Raw genomic sequence first — 22,056 nt, 5'->3', positions numbered from 1 at the left:
CCAACTGAGCAACAAACTTCCAGCCAGTAATTATGTAAATAAACAAGGACACACCAAAAGGCAGCAGGAGAATGACTTGTATGAGTGGAATGTAGTAAAACACGTTTGGAGTTTTTTGACTCCTGTGACTGCTGGGATGAAAGTTTTATTGTGGGTTTGGAATCTATCAAAGGTTCCCATGAGAGTCATGACCTGTGGTGAGTGTCTTAGTGCTGGCTGTCTGACAGACAAGCTGTGGAATCACACAGGAGACTTTTCTCAGTAATAACCGTTGAAAGTACAAGAGACACCACATGGATGTTATGCATGCATGTGGTGTCACACTGATTCAGCGTTCAGCCAGCAACATTCACATGAACTTGGAAAGTTTGAGCTAAATTTGGCACTCATGTCTCACTCACTTGTGTGTTTCTTAAACAATAAAATGTAAATCAGATGATCAACAAATTCATGGGAAGCATCGGGAATCATTTCTGTTCATTTCAAAATAGCCCTATGGTTTTTAAAACAATTAAAGTCATTATTATTATATTATAGGGCCCCTCCCTGAGCCTGGTTCTGCCTCAGGTTTCTTCCTATTAAAAGGGAGTTTTTCCTTCCCACTGTCACCAAGTGCTTGCTCATAGTTTTGATTGCTGGGGTTTTCTTCATCATTGTAAGTTCTTTACTGTACAATGTAAAGTGACTTGAGCCGACTGTTGGTGCTATATAAATCTAACTGATATGAACTGAATGGAAATGTCAGATATACGGCGCTAAGTATTATACAGTTTTTAGGATGTAATTCATTCAACATACAGTGAGATGGAATCCGAGCCAACCCTGTTAATTCGGGTTTACATGTCGGTTATGGTTAGAATCAACATATCAGGCAGTTTGAATGTGGTTTGAAGCATACAGCTGTAATATTCTTCCAGCTGCAGACATGGTGGTATTTTTAAATAAGTTGCACTCAGACTTAAAAAGAGAATTTAAACCACTAAGCTAGCTTAATATAATGTAATATACAGGGTGGGCCATTTATATGGATACACCGTAATAAAATGGGAATGGTTGGTGATATTAAAGTCCTGTTTGTGGCACATTAGTATATTTGAGGGGGCAAACTCCTCAAGATGGGTGGTGACCATGGTGGTCGTTTAGAAGTCGGCCATCTTGGATACAACTTTTGTTTTTCCAATAGGAAGAGGGCCATGTGACACGTCAAACTTATTGGTAATGTCACAAGAAAAACAATGGTGTGCTTGGTTTCAACGTAACTTTATTCTTTCATGAGTTATTTACAAGTTTCTGACCACTTATAAAATGTGTTCAATGTGCTGCCCATTGTGTTGGATTGTCAATGCAACCCTCTTCTCCCACTCTTCACACACTGATAGCAACACCGCAGGAGAAATACCAGCACAGGCATCCAGTATCCGTCGTTTCAGGTGCTGCACATCTCGTATCTTCACACCATAGACAATTGCCTTCAGATGACCCCAAAGATAAAAGTCTAAGGGGGTCAGATCGGGAGACCTTGGGGGCCATTCAACTGGCCCACGACGACCAATCCACTTTCCAGGAAACTGTTCATCTAGGAATGCTCGGACCTGGCACCCATAATGTGGTGGTGCACCATCTTGCTGGGAAAACTCAGGGAACGTGCCAGCTTCAGTGCACAAAGAGGGAAACACATCATCATGTAGCAATTTCAAATATCCAGTGGCCTTGAGGTTTCCATTGATGAAGAATGCACCCACTATCGTTGTACCCATATACCACACCAAACCATCACTTTTGTTGTTCCAACAGTCTTGGAGAGATCCATCCAATGTGGGTTAGTGTCAGACCAATACCGGTGGTTTTGTTTGTTAACTTCACCATTCACATAAAAGTTTGCCTCATCACTGAACAAAATCTTCTGCGTGAACTGAGGGTCCTGTTCCAGTTTTAGTTTTGCCCATTCTGCAAATTCTGTGCGCTGATCTGGGTCATCCTCGTTGAGATGCTGCAGTAGCTGGAGTTTGTAAGGGTGCCATTTGTGAGTAGCTAATATCCACCGAAGGGATGTTCGACTAATGCCACTCTCCAGTGACACGCGGCGAGCGCTACGCTGTGGGCTCTTGCTGAATGAAGCTAGGACAGCCACTGATGTTTCTTCATTAGTGACAGTTTTCTTGCGTCCACATTTTGGCAAATCCAACACTGAACCAGTTTCATGAAACTTAGCAAGCAGTTTGCTAACTGTAGCATGGGAGATGGGTGGTCTCGTAGGGTGTCTTGCATTGAAATCTGCTGCAATGACCCAGTTACTGCGTTCACCAGATATCAACACGATTTCGATCTGCTCCTCACGTGTTAACCTCTTCGACATGTCAATGGCTGTGAACACAGAGAAACTTGTAAATAACTCATGAAAGAATAAAGTTACGTTGAAACCAAGCACACCATTGTTTTTCTTGTGACATTACCAATAAGTTTGATGTGTCACATGGCCCTCTTCCTATTGAAAAAATAAAAGTTGTATCCAAGATGGCTGACTTCTAAATGGCCACCACGGTCACCACCCATCTTGAGGAGTTTGCCCCTCACATATACTAATGTGCCACAAACAGGACTTTAATATCACCAACCATTCCCATTTTATTACGGTGTATCCATATAAATGGCCCACCCTGAGTCACAGCCTGTGTCTGAGTCTGAGTAAACTCCTACACCAACAGAAGGTGGTGTTTTTAGAGTATTGGCGTACTCTAGTAGGGCCACAACAAAACACATTTTCCTCAAATTCTAGCTTTTTTCTTGTGATGTGGCTCAAACACAGTCTTGTGAACATGTGAAGGTTAAATGGGTTGAAGATGGATGTAGCTTTCAGGGCTGAAAAGTGCCTTAAACCGGCATTTCTTCTAATGACCAATGGGGGATTGACTCCTGTGGTTTCAGAACGAAGTCTGGCTGTGTAGAAGTCTATGGGAAAACAGCACTGTAGCTTCTTTGTTCTGACCTCAATGAAAACTTTCCTGCTGTTTTTATGGTCTCAGCTGTTACAGTTTCACATCCACCTGAACACCACATAATATTCATATTGTAACTTTTGTTTCCCACTAGTGTAACAAGGATCATAAAGCTGTGTGTGTTTTAGGGTGGGCCTACCCTGTGATTACCATGTGACGACTGACAAAAATGTTCAGCTTCATCCTTTGTACTGATGTTTGGGTTGCTATTTTTTTGTATAAAATCTATGGATAAAATGCTCAAACGTTAGTCAATAATTTGACATGCAGATTCATTTGAAGTCAAGATTACTGTCTGGATTGAATTTATAGCATGTAGAAACCTAGCAGGGACAATATGTAACACCTTTGACACCAGTGACATTTCCTGCACATCTGTTTGCAGGCTTACTGTATGTTTCATATCATGGTTTGTTTTCTGTAGTAGTCATGTAGTCATAGCAGGCCCAGGTATGAGTCAGGTATGTGAAGTGACCTTGCATAATGTCATAAAATCATTCTAGATATATGGTAAATGGTAAATGGCCTGCATTTGTATAGCGCTTTTCTAGTCCCTAAGGACCCCAAAGTGCTTCACACTACATTCAGTCATTCACCCATTCACACACACATTCACACACTGGTGATGGCAAGCTACATTGTAGCCACAGCTGCCCTGGGGCGCACTGACAGATAAGATGATAAGACACCATAAGGATCACTTCCTTTCACTTCAATATTTTAGGTGTTTATATTTGCTGTATTCAGTTAAAATATTATTATAAAATATGTTTTTTCAAATGGAACAGCACATGCAAATCTGTAATTATCAAGATATTTATATTACTTTATCCAGCAGACAAAGAGCAACGTTATGTTGTCCCCTGGCCTTATACAGGACAGGTGTGGCACACCCAGATATTGAATGAGAGTACAATGGGGGTCTCTGAAAAAGGCCCAAATTCATGAGACAGCTGGTAGTTACGAGCAGACCAAGCAGAGCATGGCTCTGGCAGTGGCAAAAACTCAGGTGTGGGAGTTCAAAGAGGCGAGTTTAGCAAACCATCAATTATATGGTTAGGTTTTGTCCTGAGTTCCTTAAAGCTCTGCTCACTCTGGGTCAGGAACTTGTTGTCTCACGTGAAGGCATTTAAGTATCACTGGGTTTTGTTCATGAGTAAGGGAAAAATGCTGATTGATATGAAGTCTGCAGTGATGCTGATGCTGTACCGACGTGTTGTGGTGGAAAAAGAGCTGTGCGGAAGCAAAGCAGGTGGTTATGGTCCTAACCTCAGTTGTGGTCCAGTTCTTGCCACTGAAGGAATGAGGCTGTGGATACAAGCAGCGGAACTGCAAGGATTCATTCACTCAATGAATTTCTGGAATAATCAAAATGAATTAACTCAGACTCAATTCAGAAATAAAAAACAATGATTAAAACTAGGGATGCAACGATACCAATTTTTTCAAACCGATACGATACCGATACTTGGATCTGAGTACTTGCCGATACAGAGTACAAAAAACGATACTTCTACCACACACATACAAATACAATTAATTGGAAGACAGGTTTTATTATATTCCCTGCCGATAAAAAAATAATATCTTAATAAAAATGACCACAAAAAAATTTCAAGTGAAAAATAAGCACTTCTGTTAAATTATTGCAGAGTCTCCACATTGTAATTTTACAAAATATCACTGAACTATTGGCACTGTCTCGAGCTTTCAGAATAATAAATAAACACTTCTGTTTGGAATCAAATAAATACAAATTAGGTTTGAGAATAAAATAAACTTTTAAATTGTTGCAGAGTGTCCATATTGTAAACAAACAAACAAAATAATTATTATTAAATAAATAATAAAATATAAAAAATTATAAAATAAATAATAAATAAAATAATAATTGGCCCCCCAGTGGCCAATCTAAAAAACTACAACAGAAATGACATGCCACCCTCTGATTAATGAAATAAGTTGGTATCGGTTCATGGTATCGGTTAACTTTTACGAGTATGAGTACACACACATTTTACAGTATCGGCCCCGATACCCAATACCAGTATCGGTATCGGTGCATCCCTAATTAAAACTTATTTTTAATATAATATTCGGCATGCTAAATAACATAGGGTGATATAGTGTAATAGATTGAGCCACACATGTTCTATATTTGATTAAATGTAACAATAAAGTCACTCATTGTCTGTACTTTAAAGTCTAAATAATGTAATCTGTTCTTTGTTATAGGGATGAAATTGATGACCTCTAGTTTACAACCTTTTGGTAAATGTGTGATGCACAAATGATGCACATAGTTAAATAAAAAACAAAATGGTTTTTGGAATAAACTTTATTACTGAAGCACAACAGATGCACTAGCAAACATTTACTTTCACAGTGATGATTTTGTGAGTTGTATGATCTTGTCTCAGTAATGTTTGTAGATGCTAGCATCCAAACACCATGAGCTCTCTCTGATATCAGTGTGTTGGTGTTGTTCCTGGATCAAAATAATAAAGTTTGTACTGGATCAGCATAGCATTTAGCCAGTCAAATTGCTATGATGTGATAGCTTTGTGACTTGCTGATGTCCACCCAGGAAAAAATCTAAAAAAGGGTCATTTACGGTAAGTGTTAGGGTCGGGGGTTAGGATGGTTAGGTTTACAGTTTGGTGTGTGGTGTGACCATGTTTCCATGTTATAAAAGTATGTTGAACATGGACCAACATTAGTTTTGTTGATCCAGAAACAACACCGACACAACGCTGACACATTCAATTCAATTCAATTCAATTCAAGTCAATTTTATTTATATAGCGCCAAATCACAACAAAAGTCGCCTCAAGGCGCTTCATAGATACAGAGAAAAACCCAACAATCATATGACCCCCTATGAGCAGCACTTTGGCGACAGTGGGAAGGAAAAACTCCCTTTTAACAGGAAGAAACCTCCGGCAGAACCAGGCTCAGGGAGGGGCGGGGCCATCTGCTGTGATTGGTTGGGGTGAGAGAAGAAAAACAGGATAAAGACATGCTGTGGAAGAGAGACAGAGGTTAATAACAGATATGATTCAATGCAGAGAGGTCTGTTAATACATAGTGAGTGAGAAAGGTGACTGGAAAGGAAAAACTCAATGCATCATGGGAACCCATCAACCCACATCGTGAAGTGCGACAGAAAGTCGCATTTCTGTCCATTTGATGAAGAACAGAACTCTTCCTCATCATTCTCCAGGTGTTTTTGTCTCATGCAGTCCCTTCTGAATGCTTCTGATTGTGCAAAACATTCGGGGAATTTGTCAGAGGTTTTTTTTTCACTGTGTGAATCAGAGACTGAAACTAATGTTAAAAAACAAAAACAAGCTTCAGTGATTAAAGTTGATAAGAGATAACCTGTGGAGTTTTAATACTTTGTTGGTTAATCACAAAATATTAATGTTTCAAGTATATTATACGATTGATAAAAACATTGCAAAGACTTCTTTGAGGAGCTTTTATTATTCACAAAATGTTTAAAATGGGAATGTCCCATCGTGTTCACGTTTAAGCATGTCTGATGTGTCTGTAATGTTACACCCTGTCATAGCCACAGCACAAAATCGATTTGATTCTGGTTTAAAAACAAAAGTTTCGTTATATAACGTTAAAATCACAACAGCAGTCACCTGAAGGCAAATCTGAGCTGATTCTTCAGTTCTTTAAATCTTTGACCTTTTGTTTAATCTTTAGGAAGTCAATTTTTTTGTTTTTTTTGTTCATTTTGAATTTAATTTAAGAACTTTGCAGTGCAGTAAAAAAAACGTTCAGGCTTTTGTTATTTTCCCTGTGGAGACGTTTGTACATCGCCATGTGAGGTCAAAGGTCAATGTGACATGACATTTAAATACAAACTATAATGTGATCTGTGATGTTTAAAATCCACCACAAAATCCATCCATTTTTAAAACATTTTGCCAACACACAAAGGTAGCAGAATTTTAAACATAGATTTAAATATAAGACATTTTATGTACATTCAATCATACTTGACCTTGAAGAAGAAGTCAGAGGTCTAAAGTTCTTTGACTTTTAGAATCCCCATCATTTCTATTAGGGCTGCTCAATTAATCGAATTTTAATCTCGATTACGATCTGGGCTTTCAACGATCATTAAAAATGACTGAGCCGATTATTAGCCCCTCCCTCGTGCTTTATTCTCGCGCTGCTCCGTGTTGCAAATCGAGCGCACCTCTCTGCATTTCGAACAGTGTCAAGACGACCCGAGGGAAGCTCGGAAAGCTAAGCAGAAGTTATTTGGAGAGGAGAGTGACTGCCGTTGGTTGAAAAGAGAGGTAAAAAAAACTTCAGTGGTGTGGAAACATTATGGGTTCGCGGAGTCAGACGTGGATCAAGTAGACACAGTGTGTAAACTTTGCTACAGTGTCGTAGCTGCACCACAGAGCAACACTGCAAAGTTCACTAAACATAGATGTTTACATTTTTCATTTATTTTTTATGTTGCAAACATTTGCACTGTTATCAGTATTTGCACACTATTTTATATTATTTTTTGACAATCTTTAAAGTCATTATTCAACACATTGTTATTGTTAAATAAATATCGTCAAATAATCGAGATCTCAATTTCAGTGAAAATAATCGTGATTATCATTTTTGCCATAATCGAGCAGCCCTAATTTCTATATTCCAATATCATGTCAGTACAAACAATGGCAGTAAGAAACATAGTTTTTAGTAGCATTATGCAGCATTATTATTACTTTGACCTTCAAACAAATCTACTGGCCTTGAAGGAGAGGTCAGATGTCAAATGTGACACGATCTTTTAAATAGTTTGGTATCTTTCTGTATGTTGACAATAGAACCAAACCTGCCTGAATCGTAGTTTCTAATCATAGTTTTTTATGGCTTTTTGTCAATTTTTGACCAATAAATCATTAAGTTGACTTTGAAGGTGGATGTAAGGCAAATTTTAATGGACTGTTAACATGTCATGAACTTAAGGAATGGATTCAAATGCAGACACCAAGATGCGTAGTATAGCTATTTACAGAAGTGTTTATTTGAAAACAGAAAATGTATAGAAGAGTGTGATTCAAGTTAATAATGGCAACAGGGAAATGGCGACAGAAGCAGGGAAGGATTGAAGGAGGTCACGGCAGGAGACGGAGAAATGAGAGAAGGAGTTATTGATGGGTAAGGAGCAGGAGCTAAGAGCAGTTAGCTGGTGAGTTAATTTTTCTTACTTTGCAGGTTTCGGGCTTTGTAAGCTCTGAGGATGGAGGTGGGAGTTACCAGTGTCCGAGGAGTAATGGGAGGCTGGAGGGCAGGCAGGGAGACGAAGCAGATGTGCAGGTGAGAACAAAGTGTGGAAACGCCGTGGAGAGCATAACGAACTGACAAGGGGAAGCTGTTGCACAGGTTTAAGAAGCTCTCCCGCTGATTGGCCTGTATTTGTATATTTGTATGGTGCTTTTTTAGTCCCTAAGGACCCCAAAGCGCTTTACACAACCGGTCATCCACCCATTCACACACACATTCACACACTGGTGATGGCAGCTACATTGTAGCCACAGCCACCCTGGGGCGCACTGACAGAGGCGAGGCTGCCGGACACTGGCGCCACTGGGCCCTCTGACCACCACCAGTAGGCAACGGGTGAAGTGTCTTGCCCAAGAACACAACGACCGAGACTGTCCAAGCCGGGCCTCGAACCGGCAACCTGATTGCTTGCAGATGGAGTGCAGGTGAGGTGCTGTAGACCCCAGCCTAAAGGGGAGGGCCAACTGCCACTGGTGGAAGAACTCCCAGACACTCCCACACACTATGACACCTACAAAGCTTTATTAATATTAATTCAAAACTTTTCCAATTATCATGTTTAAATAAGGAATGACACACATGCAAACACTACCAAAAGCTCCTTGGTGGAGTCTAAGGAGCTTGGAAAGAAAAGCATCTGGACTTCTTTGAGTTGCTTTGAAGACGTTTCACCTCTCATCCGAGAAGCTTCTTCAGTTCTAAGGTCAAATGGTGGAGAGTCCCAGATTTAAACCCAGTGGGAGTTTCCCCCCAAAGATGGACAAAGGACCCCTTGATGATCCTCTATCTAATCACATGAGCCATGGTGTGAAAACGGGTGTGCGTCACAATCAGCCAGGGTTTCAGGTGAGCTCATTGTGAAACCTGGCCCCACCCTATCATGTGATTTCCTGAGGTCAGATGGCCCAGGATGTGAGTGGGCGTTATTGTTACATTTGTATGTGTGGAGGACTGCATCGGCAGCATAGATTGGATAGGTCAGCTGGTCATAGTTGGATATTCTTAAAGGTTACTGGCAGGTTTCCTTGACTCCAAGAGCCTCTGGCATTTCTGCATTCGTCACTCCTGATCATTTTATGCAGTACACTTTCGTGGCATTTGGACTGAAAAACACTTGTGCTACATTTCAGCATTTGATGCATGCGGGGTTGGGGGATGTGCCCCAATATAATGTGTATCTGGATGACGTGGTAATATGCACACATTCATAGTGCACATAGATCGCTTCTTCATTCCTCTTTCAAACCATCTGTCTTCTCTGTCCAAAATGTGAACATTGGCATTCTCGAAAGAGTGACCTTTGATCTTTAGGTGCAGACGCACAGCTGAGTCTTGTCCTGAAGTGGCTGTTTGCTCCAATGAAGATGTCTGAGCACTCCTCACTGCACTGCACAACATACACTAAGTTGCTAAGTTTGTCTTTGGGATGAACCAGTTTCTGTCTGAATGTGTGGCTGGGTCTTAAGTACACTGGGATGTTGTGCCTCGAGAAGACTTTCCTGAGTTTTTCTGACAGACGTGCTACATAAAGGATGACAATGTTGCTCCATTTGTCCTTCTGATTCTCCCTAGTTGGTGTCTGATCTCCTTTACTGTGATGAAAGCCCAGTTGGAATAACCACATGTGTTCCTTCTTTTTCCCTTCTGGCTCAGAGGGAATGTTTTCTGCCCGGTGTTGCAGGATCCTGATCACTCCAAGTTTGTGTTCCAGAGGGTCGTGGGTGTCAAAGAGTAGGTACTGGTCTGGGTTTGTGGGCTTCCAATAAACTTGAATAAGTCAGTGGAGTTTTTGACATGACTGGGTGTGTTCCCCACAAGGAGAGAGAGGATGGTGTCTGAGTGGGACTCCTTCTCTGTGGATCTTTGGAAGTCCAAAAATACAGGGTATAGCATCCCCTGGATACATACGGTAGTATGTGGTACTTGTAAGTTCTTGTAGGCAACTGATAACTTTCTTTTTGTACTTGCTTGTGGGTAGGGTGGGTTTTGATTATCGATTTACGATTAAAATCGATTCTAGCTTGGATAACGTAAAATCAATTCATTAAAATCCTGAATCGATTTTTTAATATAAATGTATTTTGCCCAAAACGCCAGAATCTCAGGTTAAACCTCACAAAATTTCAACAACCACCAAACAGCTAAAATAGTAAATGAGAGCAGGAACACGGATTCTGCACAAAGATGTAAACACAAAGCGCGGACCCGCGGATCAGAATCAGCGAGATGTCGCCTTTCTCACCCGACGGCACGGACACGGTCGGGGCTGGAAGCCGACAGCTCGCTGTTTCTGATGTTTCGGCGGGTCCAATCTTTGTGTTTACGCCCTTTTTGCGCTAGACTCAGAAGCTGTAGGTTTTATCTCCCCTTCAAACAATATTGACTGAACCAGCAGCAAAAGAAGATCCAAACTACGCTTCACATAAACATCGTCATTAATTCCCTCTTACTTTTGCTGTTTAGCTTCCATCACGATAAAATCACACTTCATGCACAGCTCTCTCTCTCTGTACTTCAAGAACAGTTTCCCGTCTAAAAATCTGTTTTCTGCATTATTCGATTGCTTGTTACGCACAAGTCTACCGCTGTTTACAGGCTGTCGGCCGCTGTTTTTTTCCTTTTACTTACTTCCGAGAAGAAAGCCTCATTTCTGCTGTTCAATACTGAACAAATTTTTTAAAATTATGCAAAATTGCAAAACGCTCAGCTGTGTCTCTAAGAAAACCTCTTAGAAACACCTGCTCTGCTTCACCTCAGCAGCATCAACTAATGTTCATATGTTGATTAATGGTTTTCTTTCGTTTTTGATCTACTGCAGAATATTTTTATAAAATCCCAGGCCAGGATAATCGCCTTTATGTTTTTCTGTGTTTTATCCTCACTTACTTTGACACAAATGAATCTGCTGTGATGCTCACACCTTTGATAAAGTCTGGCAAGTGTCAGAAGCTTCTTGGATGAGAGGTGAAACCTGTTAAAGAAACTCAAGAAGTCCAGTCGCTTTTCTTTTCAAGGTCCTTAGATTACCATGACCGTAAAGCGACAGTTACACACTTAAGTAAACAGGTTGGTTTTGGACAGGTCCATCTAGTGAAGGCCAAAGTCGCTGTAATGCTAAACTATCCGGTTCCAACAACTTGGCGGGAACTAAAACAGTTTCTAGGGATGACTGGATGTAACAGGTGTTTCTGTGGAAGCTTTTCTGTAGCTCCTTTGACCAAGTTGTGTAGTCCATCCATGCCTCTTATCTGAAGAGGGCCAATGTGCATTTGAGTCGGCAAAGTCCCTCCTCTGTAGGGCCCCTGTTCTGGCTGCTCCTGACTTCTCTCACCCTTTCAAACTAGATGTTGATGCCAGCACCACAAGAGCTGGCGCCATGTTACTCCAGGATGGAGGTGTGCCACCCTGTCTGCTATTTCTCAGTGAAGTTTAAACCCCATCAACGAAACTTCACTACTGTAGAAAAGGAGACAGTGGCCTCGCTTCTTGAGCGACAGTATTTTGTAGTCTCTGTTGCCTCTAGCGCTCCCTCAGGAACAGCGTTCGTTCTCACTCCCGAGGCGTAACATTTTTGTCACGTCCCGCGGCGTTCTTGATGAACGCGAAAGGAGACCTTCGGCGTTCTTATGGTACGCGGCGGGTTATGGCTGAAATCCAGTGCAATGATGCTCCCGCGGGAATAGACGTTCCAGCCCTGTATTCCAGCCCTAAACCTAACCTTATCCCTAGCCCTAACCATAACCTTTTTCCTGACCTTAACCAAGAGTTTAATTATGTTAAATAGCGTGTTTGTAAGCGATTTGAAGAAAAAGAGCGAACATGTGTAGATTGAGTCCATACGGTTCTCATATTTCCTCATTTTTCCGAGGTTGTCATTCAGGAACGTGGTGGGTAGCCGAAAACGTAATAATTTGACGATTTGTCACCTAGCGTAAAATGTTACGCTTTGGGAGTGAGAACGTGTTGTTCACAGACCACAGCACTCTTGTTTTTATTACTGGATGTTCAATCTGAACCAATGCGCTGGACATTGTTGACACAGGATTACAACCCTGTGATCAAACATAATAAAGGTGCTGACAATGTTGTAGCAGATGAGCTTTCATGCATCTAACAAAGTGCAGATGACTACCTGATAGTGCTCCCTCATTACCTGTACCTCCTGGGTCATGTATGTCTTCCTTCGAAAACATAAATTATGTATAAGAGAGGGAGCTGGGTAGGTCTACATGTGTGTGGTGCTACTCTCCCTTCTGCTCTCTCTTTCCCCGTTTGGGAGTGCCGCTCGTTATCTCCCTCAACAGTTAACTCTGACAGTGTAAAGGCTAGTGCAGGGTGAGGACATGGGAGCGGTGTGGATTTTGTTTTGTCAGTGAGTAGTGTGAGCATGTAGGTTGTTGCTTGTGGTTTCCATCCCTTTAGATAGGTGAATTTATGTTGTAGGCTCTCTTTTTGTTTATTGACATAGCAGGGTTGCCGTGTCTTAATAATTTAACTATTTCTGCATTGTTTTGCTTTGACACACAGTATTGTAATATCTATATAAAGCCCTTTTAAAGAGGCTGCTTTAGATATGTGATGTTTGTCTCTATAAATAAAGATGCTTTACTTGTTGTTCTAATGACAAAAGTGTCACTTTAAGATGGTTTAAGTGAAGTGTTTTTTCTGGCAACATGACATGTTAACATATCAAAAAAAGAAAAATGTCAAAGCATTTAGAAAGCACACTTATCTCAGCGCTTCTGACTATAAAAAGTTCAGCGGTTAGTGAATATTTTTTGAACTTCTGCTTTTTGGTGAACCCAGAGACTTCTTAAAGGAAGTGGCTAACTGCTACTGCAAACAATAGGAATGATGAAAGGTCATATGGAGGCAGTAAACACCAGTGACAAATTAACAAACTGTATGGGGTTATGTTAAAATACCACATTAGCACTCACTGGAGTCATGCTTCCAACCAGCTACTGTGAAATTCTGGCACAAAAACCACCTAGTAAACCACCGCTAAGTTGCTTTTTTTTTTTTTTTGCAGAGCAGCAAGTGTAAAGTGGATCAAAAAAAGAGGTGAAATAATGTTTTTTAAAAATAGCTCTGGAGAAGGTGGATGATAATCTGTTTGCTACTATGAAAAACGTCTTTGTTCGTTCACATTTTTCATCCAATCATCAGTATAAAAACAGTGACCAGTGCGATGCTAAAAGACGGATAGAAGGATTAACACGGAGGCTAGAAAATCTCAGAATTAATAGGAAGATAAGCAGCTCTTTGACATGTTTACAGTCCGGTGCTTTTCGGTTGTATGACTAATCTGACTTTTTAGCAGGGTTTTTTTTCGACACTTGGCAGAGCATTGTATGTAAATTTTAGGTGTTAGGCTTCTTCCCCTGTTCATCAAAAGCAGAAGGACTCTTTAAAGGCTTCTTTCACTTCTTTAAACTTTGTCCTTTAAGAGCCACAGGGCAGTCTCTATCAGACTTAACCTCAGTGCTGAGCAGTCGTACTGAGATACACTGGAAAAAGAGGAAATGAGCTGAAGCACAAACAACCAATAGCAGCTTTTCACTTACAAAAACTTTGAGGGTAGTTAGCGTTACCGCTCGCCACAAGCTTGTCATGGCACTTTTGGTTGTTATATCCACTAGTTATTTCCACGAACATTACAATTGCAGTTCATTGAGTGACCTCAAGTGAATAATGACACAAAGACACGTGTAGAGAGGAAAGTTCCTTTGATTTTTTTTCTTTAGAAAAGCAGAGGAAAATAAGCAGTTTTCTTGAAGAAGCTTAGAAAGAGAAAAGCAGTTGATCCCCCGAGCCAAGTTACAGAGACCCAGCCAGACAAACCCATCGATAAGCCCCTCCCCCCCAAAAGACAAGAATCAATAAAAAACATGGAGACACATGATAGAAAAAATAACAAATGAGAAAAGGATTGCAAAGTGAAGCATCACTCCTATGAAGACTACACGCCTAAAGCAATATTACACTACATGCAGCTACAAAAGGTTAGAGCTCAAATCCCCAACGAACTGCTGAATAACTCTGTCCTGAACTCGACGTGGACACAAGGCAGGCAGTGATTTGTGATCAGAAATGTAGCAAAATTATATCAGACATACAGACTGGCCAACTGGTTAGCTCCTCTAAGAATACAGACACCAAACGATGCAGGAAGGGGTCAATTATTTTTCATGTGTTCACCAAAGTACGGTGCACATCTTCATCTTTAGTCTTTATAATGATAACTTTGGTCATCTCCCCGCAGCAGGATAACGGACGCTAAAGTGTCGGGAGCACTATGTTATCTAGGTGTCTGTATTCCTGTCACTTACAAGCCAATCAGCTGACCGTTGTGAGAATCTAATTTTGTCCTAATGTTTGTTTTTAAAGGGCTGGAGTGATGGAAGTGGCCCTGGTTGTCATTACAGTTAAGGTTTGTGTGGCTGTGGTTGAAGCTCCTAACGAGCCTTTGACCAAACAATTCCAGTTGTTTGATTGTCAGGAGCAGCAGTGCAGTGAGGCAGATTTGAAACAATATGTTGTGCTCCTATTTACAACAAAAGGTGCTAGACTGCATAATTATGATTATTCAAGAGAAATAATTTCAGCTCTATAAATGTTCATAGTCTAGATTGTTTTTAGGTTGTGAGTAGCAACATTCGCAGTCAGCTGGGAGGTGGTGGCATCATTAATGGCAGAGTGTTTTCCTTAATATAGCGCTGACATGGTCAGTACATATTAATCAGAATTAATCAGGAATTAAAAAGCTACAGCCCGATTATTTGTTAAAATGGTTACAATCATCAAAAGGACTCAACTCACCAATGTGTAAGTCAACAACAGTGGTGTCCTTAGGTTTAGGGTTTAGAGCTGATAATGACTTAGACTTCAGAAGGCAAATACTTTTTAAAAATTCAAAGTGTTTGGTTTTTATAAACTAGATAATTAATATAGTCTGATAGCACGGCGAAGGCATCGAGGTTTTAAGACCTCCGAGCACTGAATCGTGCACAAATACAATATTTATCAGGACTAAAATCCCAAATTTGCAATAATAATTTTTCTCCTCTACAAACGTGTAAATACGAGTCTTTTGGTGAATAAACCAAAACCTTTACTTGAGACAGGTTGATGCGTTAACATTTTAAGACTTTGAATTGATTCTGAATTGTATTTTTTACCTATATGTCCGTCTCAGAACACCGTACCATTTATCCTTTTCATCCAGAGGTAATGAAAAGTAAATGGTCTCAGTTTTAATCTCCTATCAAAGTCTGGTAGTGAGACGTACCAAAACACCTCCAAAAACCATATTCATCCTTATTTTAGAATATCTGTCGGTTTATTTTCTGCACATCACTGTTTCATATTAACACTTGGGAGACATTAGCATTGTTTTTATAGTCTAATCTAATATCAAATGAAAATAGGCGCATGAAGTGAAAGTACTATACTTGTTCAATTTGCTTTTTATAAAGGACTTGATCTTTGGTTGTTTCAGTTATCTATTGTAATTATTACTACTCATTTATTTATTTGATGTCTGCTAATTTCCACATTTTTGGAGTTTCGAGATCATGGGTTTTATCTTCCAGTTAAATTTGAAAATGTACGGAGCCCCGCAGGGGACATGGGAGAAAAAAAAAAGATCTCGCAAAAACTTTTGCGAGATCTCGCAAAACAAACTCGGGATCTCGCAAAAGTTTTAGCCGCATTCTTCAGAGGCCGCCAGCTCGAAGCCGACCGGGAGGTCGAGGCACGACGTGCCGGGAAAGCGGCGTTCCTCCCGGCTGTAGTAGGTCTCGACCTCCCGTTAGCTTCGAGATGGTGGGTGTCAGATCTCCGAAAACGTCGGAGCACTTTTGCAAATATGACGTATCATATCTGACGTTTACACAACTACATTCACGCCTCAAAATATCTTAAAAGTGTATTTTGTGACCCAGAAAGAGAAATATTACAACTAAGTAGCTGCCGCCATTGTTGGAATTCAACTTTTGTGCGAGATCCCGAGTTAGTTTTGCGAGATCTCGCAAAAGTCCGTCTTAATCTTTTTTCTCCCATGTCCCCTGCGGGGCTCCATAAAAATGTGTTTTTAATGTTCAGGAAATTTGATCTGGAAGTAGGACGTGGAGTTGGGGGAGAGGAATTTATTGACTTGTAATAATAATTTTGTGTGATGTTAGAAGAACCGCTCATACTAGGATCGACTTCTAATTACTACAACAGAGATCTTGTCACCAGCATATATCTTCCATCAGTTTTGGAAGATAAAGTGGACATGTGCTATTGGTCCATCTTTATATACTGTCAGCGGTTGCATCTGTAGTCAGTGTGCCTGCCCAGCACCAAACAGCGGACCAGTTTAAGAGCATTAAAGTGGCCCAGAAATTGAATTTAATGCCACTTAAATGTAACCACACTTGAGCATTTTTCTCCTCACCAGCCTAACACGCTGCTTAGAAAGAGTTCACAGGAATACACAACAGGATGAGTTCATATTTGCCTCCAACTGCTAAGTTTACGCATGACTGACTGAAAAGTCACCCAACTGCAAACCTGAGGCTTGGTATAAACCCTCAACACCCACACAAACCAACACTCTCCTTTGAACTTTAAGTCGGAAATATTAAAAATAACACAGAAGAATTAGCAAAACAAAATAAAACCCAAAAACTTTCACAGTCCAGCTTTAAAATAAGACGTGTTACACTGTTTGTCTGTCCATTCTTACAAATGAACTGTTCGGCAGTATTCAGATTTGATGCAATAAATACAACAGTTGAAAAATAAAGGTTTATAAATAAATGTTTACATCGGCTAACACAGTACTTCTCCAAACCTTTGATTTATTATACCTCATAGCAGATGCTCACCGTGGCACCTTTCCTTTACTCATATAGTGTATTTACATGACTATTTACCAAGTGCTCTTGGGTGTGTGATGTTCCCCTAAGCAAAGCAGTGATTATTCTCAAATTCACCTGACTTTGTCTCAGAAAAATCAAATAAAAAAGGAACATGGTGAAGCACAGACTTGGTAAAAAGAAGAACGTGTCAGTCATAATAATACCATGAGTAATATAGAGAGTCACATGACAGATGGACTCATACTGTATGCAAAACTGTAAGCTGAACATACATAACAGGATGACTGACAAGTCCTGTGCACACGCACGCACACACATGCACACACACTCACAACAGCAGGATGTAGACTGCTGATACCATGCCTGTAAACATACTATAGTGCACTGGCCACCCCGGGTTATCATTCAGCACAGTTTTTATTCAGAGAAATGCCAGCTTGCACTTTTTAACTGGGGGGGAAATACCACATGAAGTTGCCCCAACATATTCATATTTGCACTGATGCTGAAAGTGATGCTTGAAGTGAAACGTTTCCTCTGAAGTGATTACGAGACAGGTAGAAAGGTCACAAAACTGTCGTAAACATTGTTTACCCTGCAGATCATGGTATACAGACAGCATCTGCAAACTTAACTATCACCGTAAAGCATGTTTTGTTCAGAGATTGAGGTGTTACGGCTCATAGTGACCGATGGCAGTATGGGTGTAGTTCCTGGATTAAACAGATGGTAGAAGATTAATCTGGACTTTACTGCATTTACTGTTTACAGGTTAGCATGTGTGGTGCAAAACAACAGGTACTGTGGAGAAAATACGAATCTGGATGCAAACTTGACTTGGCTTGATATTAGAGATGCACCGGTATCGGGGCCAATACTGTAAAATGTGTGTGTGTAAAAGTTAACCGATACCATGAACCGATACCAACTTATTTCATTAATCAGAGAGTGGTTTGTCATTTCTGTTGTAGTTTTTTAGATTGGCCACTAGGGGGACATCCCGCGCTAAACAGGCACAGGGTTAGGCGAGTGAGACTGGCGGCTCCAGATAAAAAAAGAGAAACTGGAGGCTGCTGTAGCTAGGCTAAACAAAATGTCAGCAGTGTGGAACAGCCAACTTTAACTCAGGTTTTGGAAAAGCGATGAAAAATGTCAAGAGAAAATCCACGAGCAGTTAAAATAACAGAGGCTCTGACTCATTTTATCGCTCTGGATGACCAGCCAATGCCAGCTGTGGAAAACATAGGATTGCACCGTCTTCTCAGCATACTCGAGCTGCGATATGAAATATAATAAATAAACAGAAGTGTTTATTTATTATTCTGAAAGCTCGAGACAGCGCCAATAGTTCAGTGATATTTTGTTAAATTACAATGTGGAGACTCTGCAATAATTTAACAGAAGTGCTTATTTTTCACTTGAAATTTTTTTGTGGTCATTTCTATTAAGATATTATTTATTATCAGCAGAGAATAAAATAAAACCTGTCTTCCAATTCATTGCATTTGTGTGTGTGTGTGTGTGGTAGAAGTATCGGTTTTTGTACTCTGTATCGGCAAGTACTCAGATCCAAGTATCGGTATCGTATCGGTTTGAAAAAATTGGTATCGTTGCATCCCTAATTGATATGACCATTAGCTTGTGATGGCTAATGTTTGCCTATTTTATATTCAAGGTATTTGCTGTATGAATGACAGTTGCAGAACTGTTTAATTTGGCAGCATCTCACTTAAGAATACTGATAGTTTAAAAACTGCTTCCTCGTTTCTTAAAGTTCAGGGTAACAAGGTCACTCGCCCACAGCACTCTGAGTTCACAGCACCACAGCTGCATGTCTGGGGGGGTATTTAAGGACAGTTTGAGCTCCTGTTTGATACCATGGTCTGTTTGGCTCTGTTACACACAGAGAGTTGGTGTAATGGCTTTATAATGATTTAGTATTTCAAAATTGTCCAGCCAGTTTCTCCACGTTGTAACACAGAACAGCAGAAATCTGAAGGTGCATTTAGGCTGAAGGCAAAGCAGTCGGTGGGAATTTGACTGAATTTGCACAAACAGCTAAAACAACTTGGGATTTTTTGTTTTTTCATTAAAGAGAAAAAGTCTCACATGGTCTTTCAGTCTGAACACGCCTTCAGTTACGTTTTGTTTTTTCACTTCGACACTTTTAAAAAGAAAAATGAAATCCAGGTAATTATTGAACATTTACTGGCAAATCATTCCCAGGAATTTGTGCTGCGATAAAAACAAACAACAACAACAACAACAAACCAGAACATGTCCTGCTTTTTGAAAATATTGGATACATTGTAACAAAACCAAGGATAGTTTCTGTTATTTAAAGGTATTTGTGAAAAAAGTGAAAAAAAGAAGCGTTTGATGCAATAAAATCTGAATTCTGTGTCTTCCTGGTCGGTCTGTGCTAATCTTTGGGACTGTTTTGATGTTTATATTGAGTTTACGTGGCATATTGCACAGCCTGTAGGTGTTTAAAATGTTACAGAACAATGAGGTTTTGCAGTTGCGTCGCAATATGGCTGTCAACGTAATAATCCACTGGACAACTTGCTGTGCTAATAACTGGGCTTCATGCTGGAATTTACCGAGTGAACCAAACAGATGCGCTCACAATAAAGTGATGGTTTGCCAACCAGCTACTACCGTTTGTTTGCTAACAAGTTGACAATAACTAGTCTCTCAAAAAGATCGCCATGTCTCGTGTCGGACACGTGAAGAGGTCCAATTTGGCTGCCAGAGGGTTTGTTACATCCACTGAAAGCCCTCCTTATGTCATGTGTAGCTGTGTGCCTGCATTCGGTAAATCCTCTGTACGTGTGTTATTAGCATTAGCATGCACAAATGCCACACAGGTATGCGTTTGAGAGCCAAAATGCCCCTTGAGGCATTCAGACACGTATAAGTATGTGTCAAGCCTTTATATGAATGTTGTAAACTAACACCATTTCCCATCATGCATCAGCAAAGCTTCACCAATGGTTTCACCAAACATGCTGTAGCGTCGCGTCGCATTCAACCGACAACGTTTTCTCTCCAGTTTCATGTCCCTTTAAACAACACCTCTTTATAGAAACATACCATATAATATTAAACAGGCATTTCAACTCCTTATAAAAATTGGTGCGGCCACAATAGAAATTGTACATTGATACTTGAGAAAGACTTGTTGTTTTTTTAGAAAAGAAAAGACACTTGTTGAGGTTCCTGGGACTGACTGTGAGAGCAGTAAGGTGAATAACTGACCAAGAGCCTTTCAGCAAGGAACACGACACAAAGACACAGACGGTCAGTGTAAAGGCCAGTCTGTAGCTGTACGCTTCTCTCCAATAATGTGTTTGTCCCTTCTGTCCCTGAAGGTAGAATAATAATAACAATAATTATAATTAAAAAAAGAAATCCTACTAACACTACGGCTAAAACAGATCCGATAAAAGGAGTGTGTTTATTGGCTACATGAAACCATTCACTGAAAATAAAACCTTTGGACTCAGTTCCAGAGGGAGCGTTGGAGGAGAGGCCAGGCGATACTCAACAGTCGAGAAGTCGATCTCTTGTGGGTGGTGCTGTATTTAATGTGTGTGACTGAGTGGGTGATTTACCCAGGAAGATGAAAATCTTTCTGGTTTCCTAAACTGCTTATCAGAGTCTCTCAGAGTCTCTCTCCCCTCAGGTTGTCCTCTTCTCTACCTTCATTAATCCTCCTTCGTTCATTCATCCATCTATTTGCTGCCCCATCAATCTTTCCTTGAGCACCTCCATATCTGTAACATCTTCTCATCCTGGCTGTCTGCTCTTCTCCATGGCAGTATTTAAATAAAAAGCTCAGGTGATGAGTCTAAGGCTCCTCTTCCCCAGTGGAAACAGCCAAGCGCATGGCCACAGACAGGTGGTCGGTGAGGCCGGCCAGCTGGGTGACGAAGCTGAACTCCTCGATTTCCTGCGGGATGAAGAGTAGAAGAGAGCATCGTCAGATCACGAAGGCGTCACAAAGCTCGCAGTTAATTCTGCAGCAACTTCCAATGTTAGGGCGAGTTTGGTTTGTGTTTTCAGAAAGTAAAAGACGTTTCAAATAAAGTCATGCGCATAAATTTTGGCATTGCTGGTTTTCTGTTAAAAGCTTTTCCGTTTAGGAGTGATAGTTAGGAGTGTTGGGAATCAGTGTTTTAGAGAAGAGGAAGCACCACTGCACATGACATCTTCAGGCAGCCTACAATATTACCAAAACCAACATCCTCCAGTATAAAGCAAGCATTAGTGTAATCACTGAAATCTTTAGTTAGATGTTAAAAGAGAAATTTAACACAAGCTAATGAGGCAGCTCTCTGCTGCGGTTTATTCATTAACCATAAGAGTCCAAAATATCCCACATTTTTATTTATACATTTTACAGAAAGAGGCCATCTAGATTCATCATAGCTGCTTGGTGCTTTTTGAATATGAGGTGCTCCCTCTCCTGAAAAAAAAAATCAGCTTTATGAATGGTGATGTTGTCATGTTGGAGCAGGAAGGGCCTTCCTGCCTCATGCTGTCACTAAATGTCACTGGAACTCTGGGGACTTGTCCAAAACCATGATAAACAACCCTGATCAAAAGTATGTGGACTGTAATGTCAATAGAAGGTACTTTCCACAGACAACGACTGCTAACGTAGCTGCAAGTACTACTAAAACCTTTGTCATGACAATCAATAAGAGTTCATAATAATGTTGATATGTTTTATCAATAGTGTCGTTTTAAGATGAGATGTGACAATTTATGAATTTTTTTAATAGTACTTCGTACAATCTAATTGACAGGAAACTTACATTTCAAAATGAAACATTCTTTTAGTATGGATTTGTGTGTTAGTTTACATTTTTATG

At 40.3% G+C, this 22,056-nt stretch overlaps 1 protein-coding gene and 1 long non-coding RNA gene across 3 annotated transcripts in view; one reads left to right on the top strand and one right to left on the bottom strand.

Moving 5' to 3' along the window:
- LOC146513543 (uncharacterized) overlaps positions 1 to 22,056 on the top strand; it is a 543,433-nt gene that overhangs the window by 307,043 nt on the left and 214,334 nt on the right. The gene's annotated exons all lie outside the window — the stretch shown is intronic.
- Positions 14,021 to 22,056, bottom strand: part of smpd3 (sphingomyelin phosphodiesterase 3) — a 111,712-nt gene continuing 103,676 nt past the window's right edge. For both annotated transcript variants that reach the window (XM_085166809.1, XM_085166810.1), the window contains one exon: positions 14,021 to 21,131. In XM_085166809.1, coding sequence (XP_085022935.1) covers positions 21,030 to 21,131 — 102 coding nt within the window. In that variant the 3' untranslated portion in view covers positions 14,021 to 21,029. The remainder of the gene's footprint in view (positions 21,132 to 22,056) is intronic.

This window comes from Neolamprologus multifasciatus, chromosome 7 (genome assembly GCF_963576455.1).
Source record: "Neolamprologus multifasciatus chromosome 7, fNeoMul1.2, whole genome shotgun sequence".
Classification (NCBI taxonomy): domain Eukaryota; kingdom Metazoa; phylum Chordata; class Actinopteri; order Cichliformes; family Cichlidae; genus Neolamprologus; species Neolamprologus multifasciatus.
The sequence above is the reverse complement of the archived record's forward strand: the minus strand, read 5'-3'. Positions and strand labels throughout refer to the sequence as shown.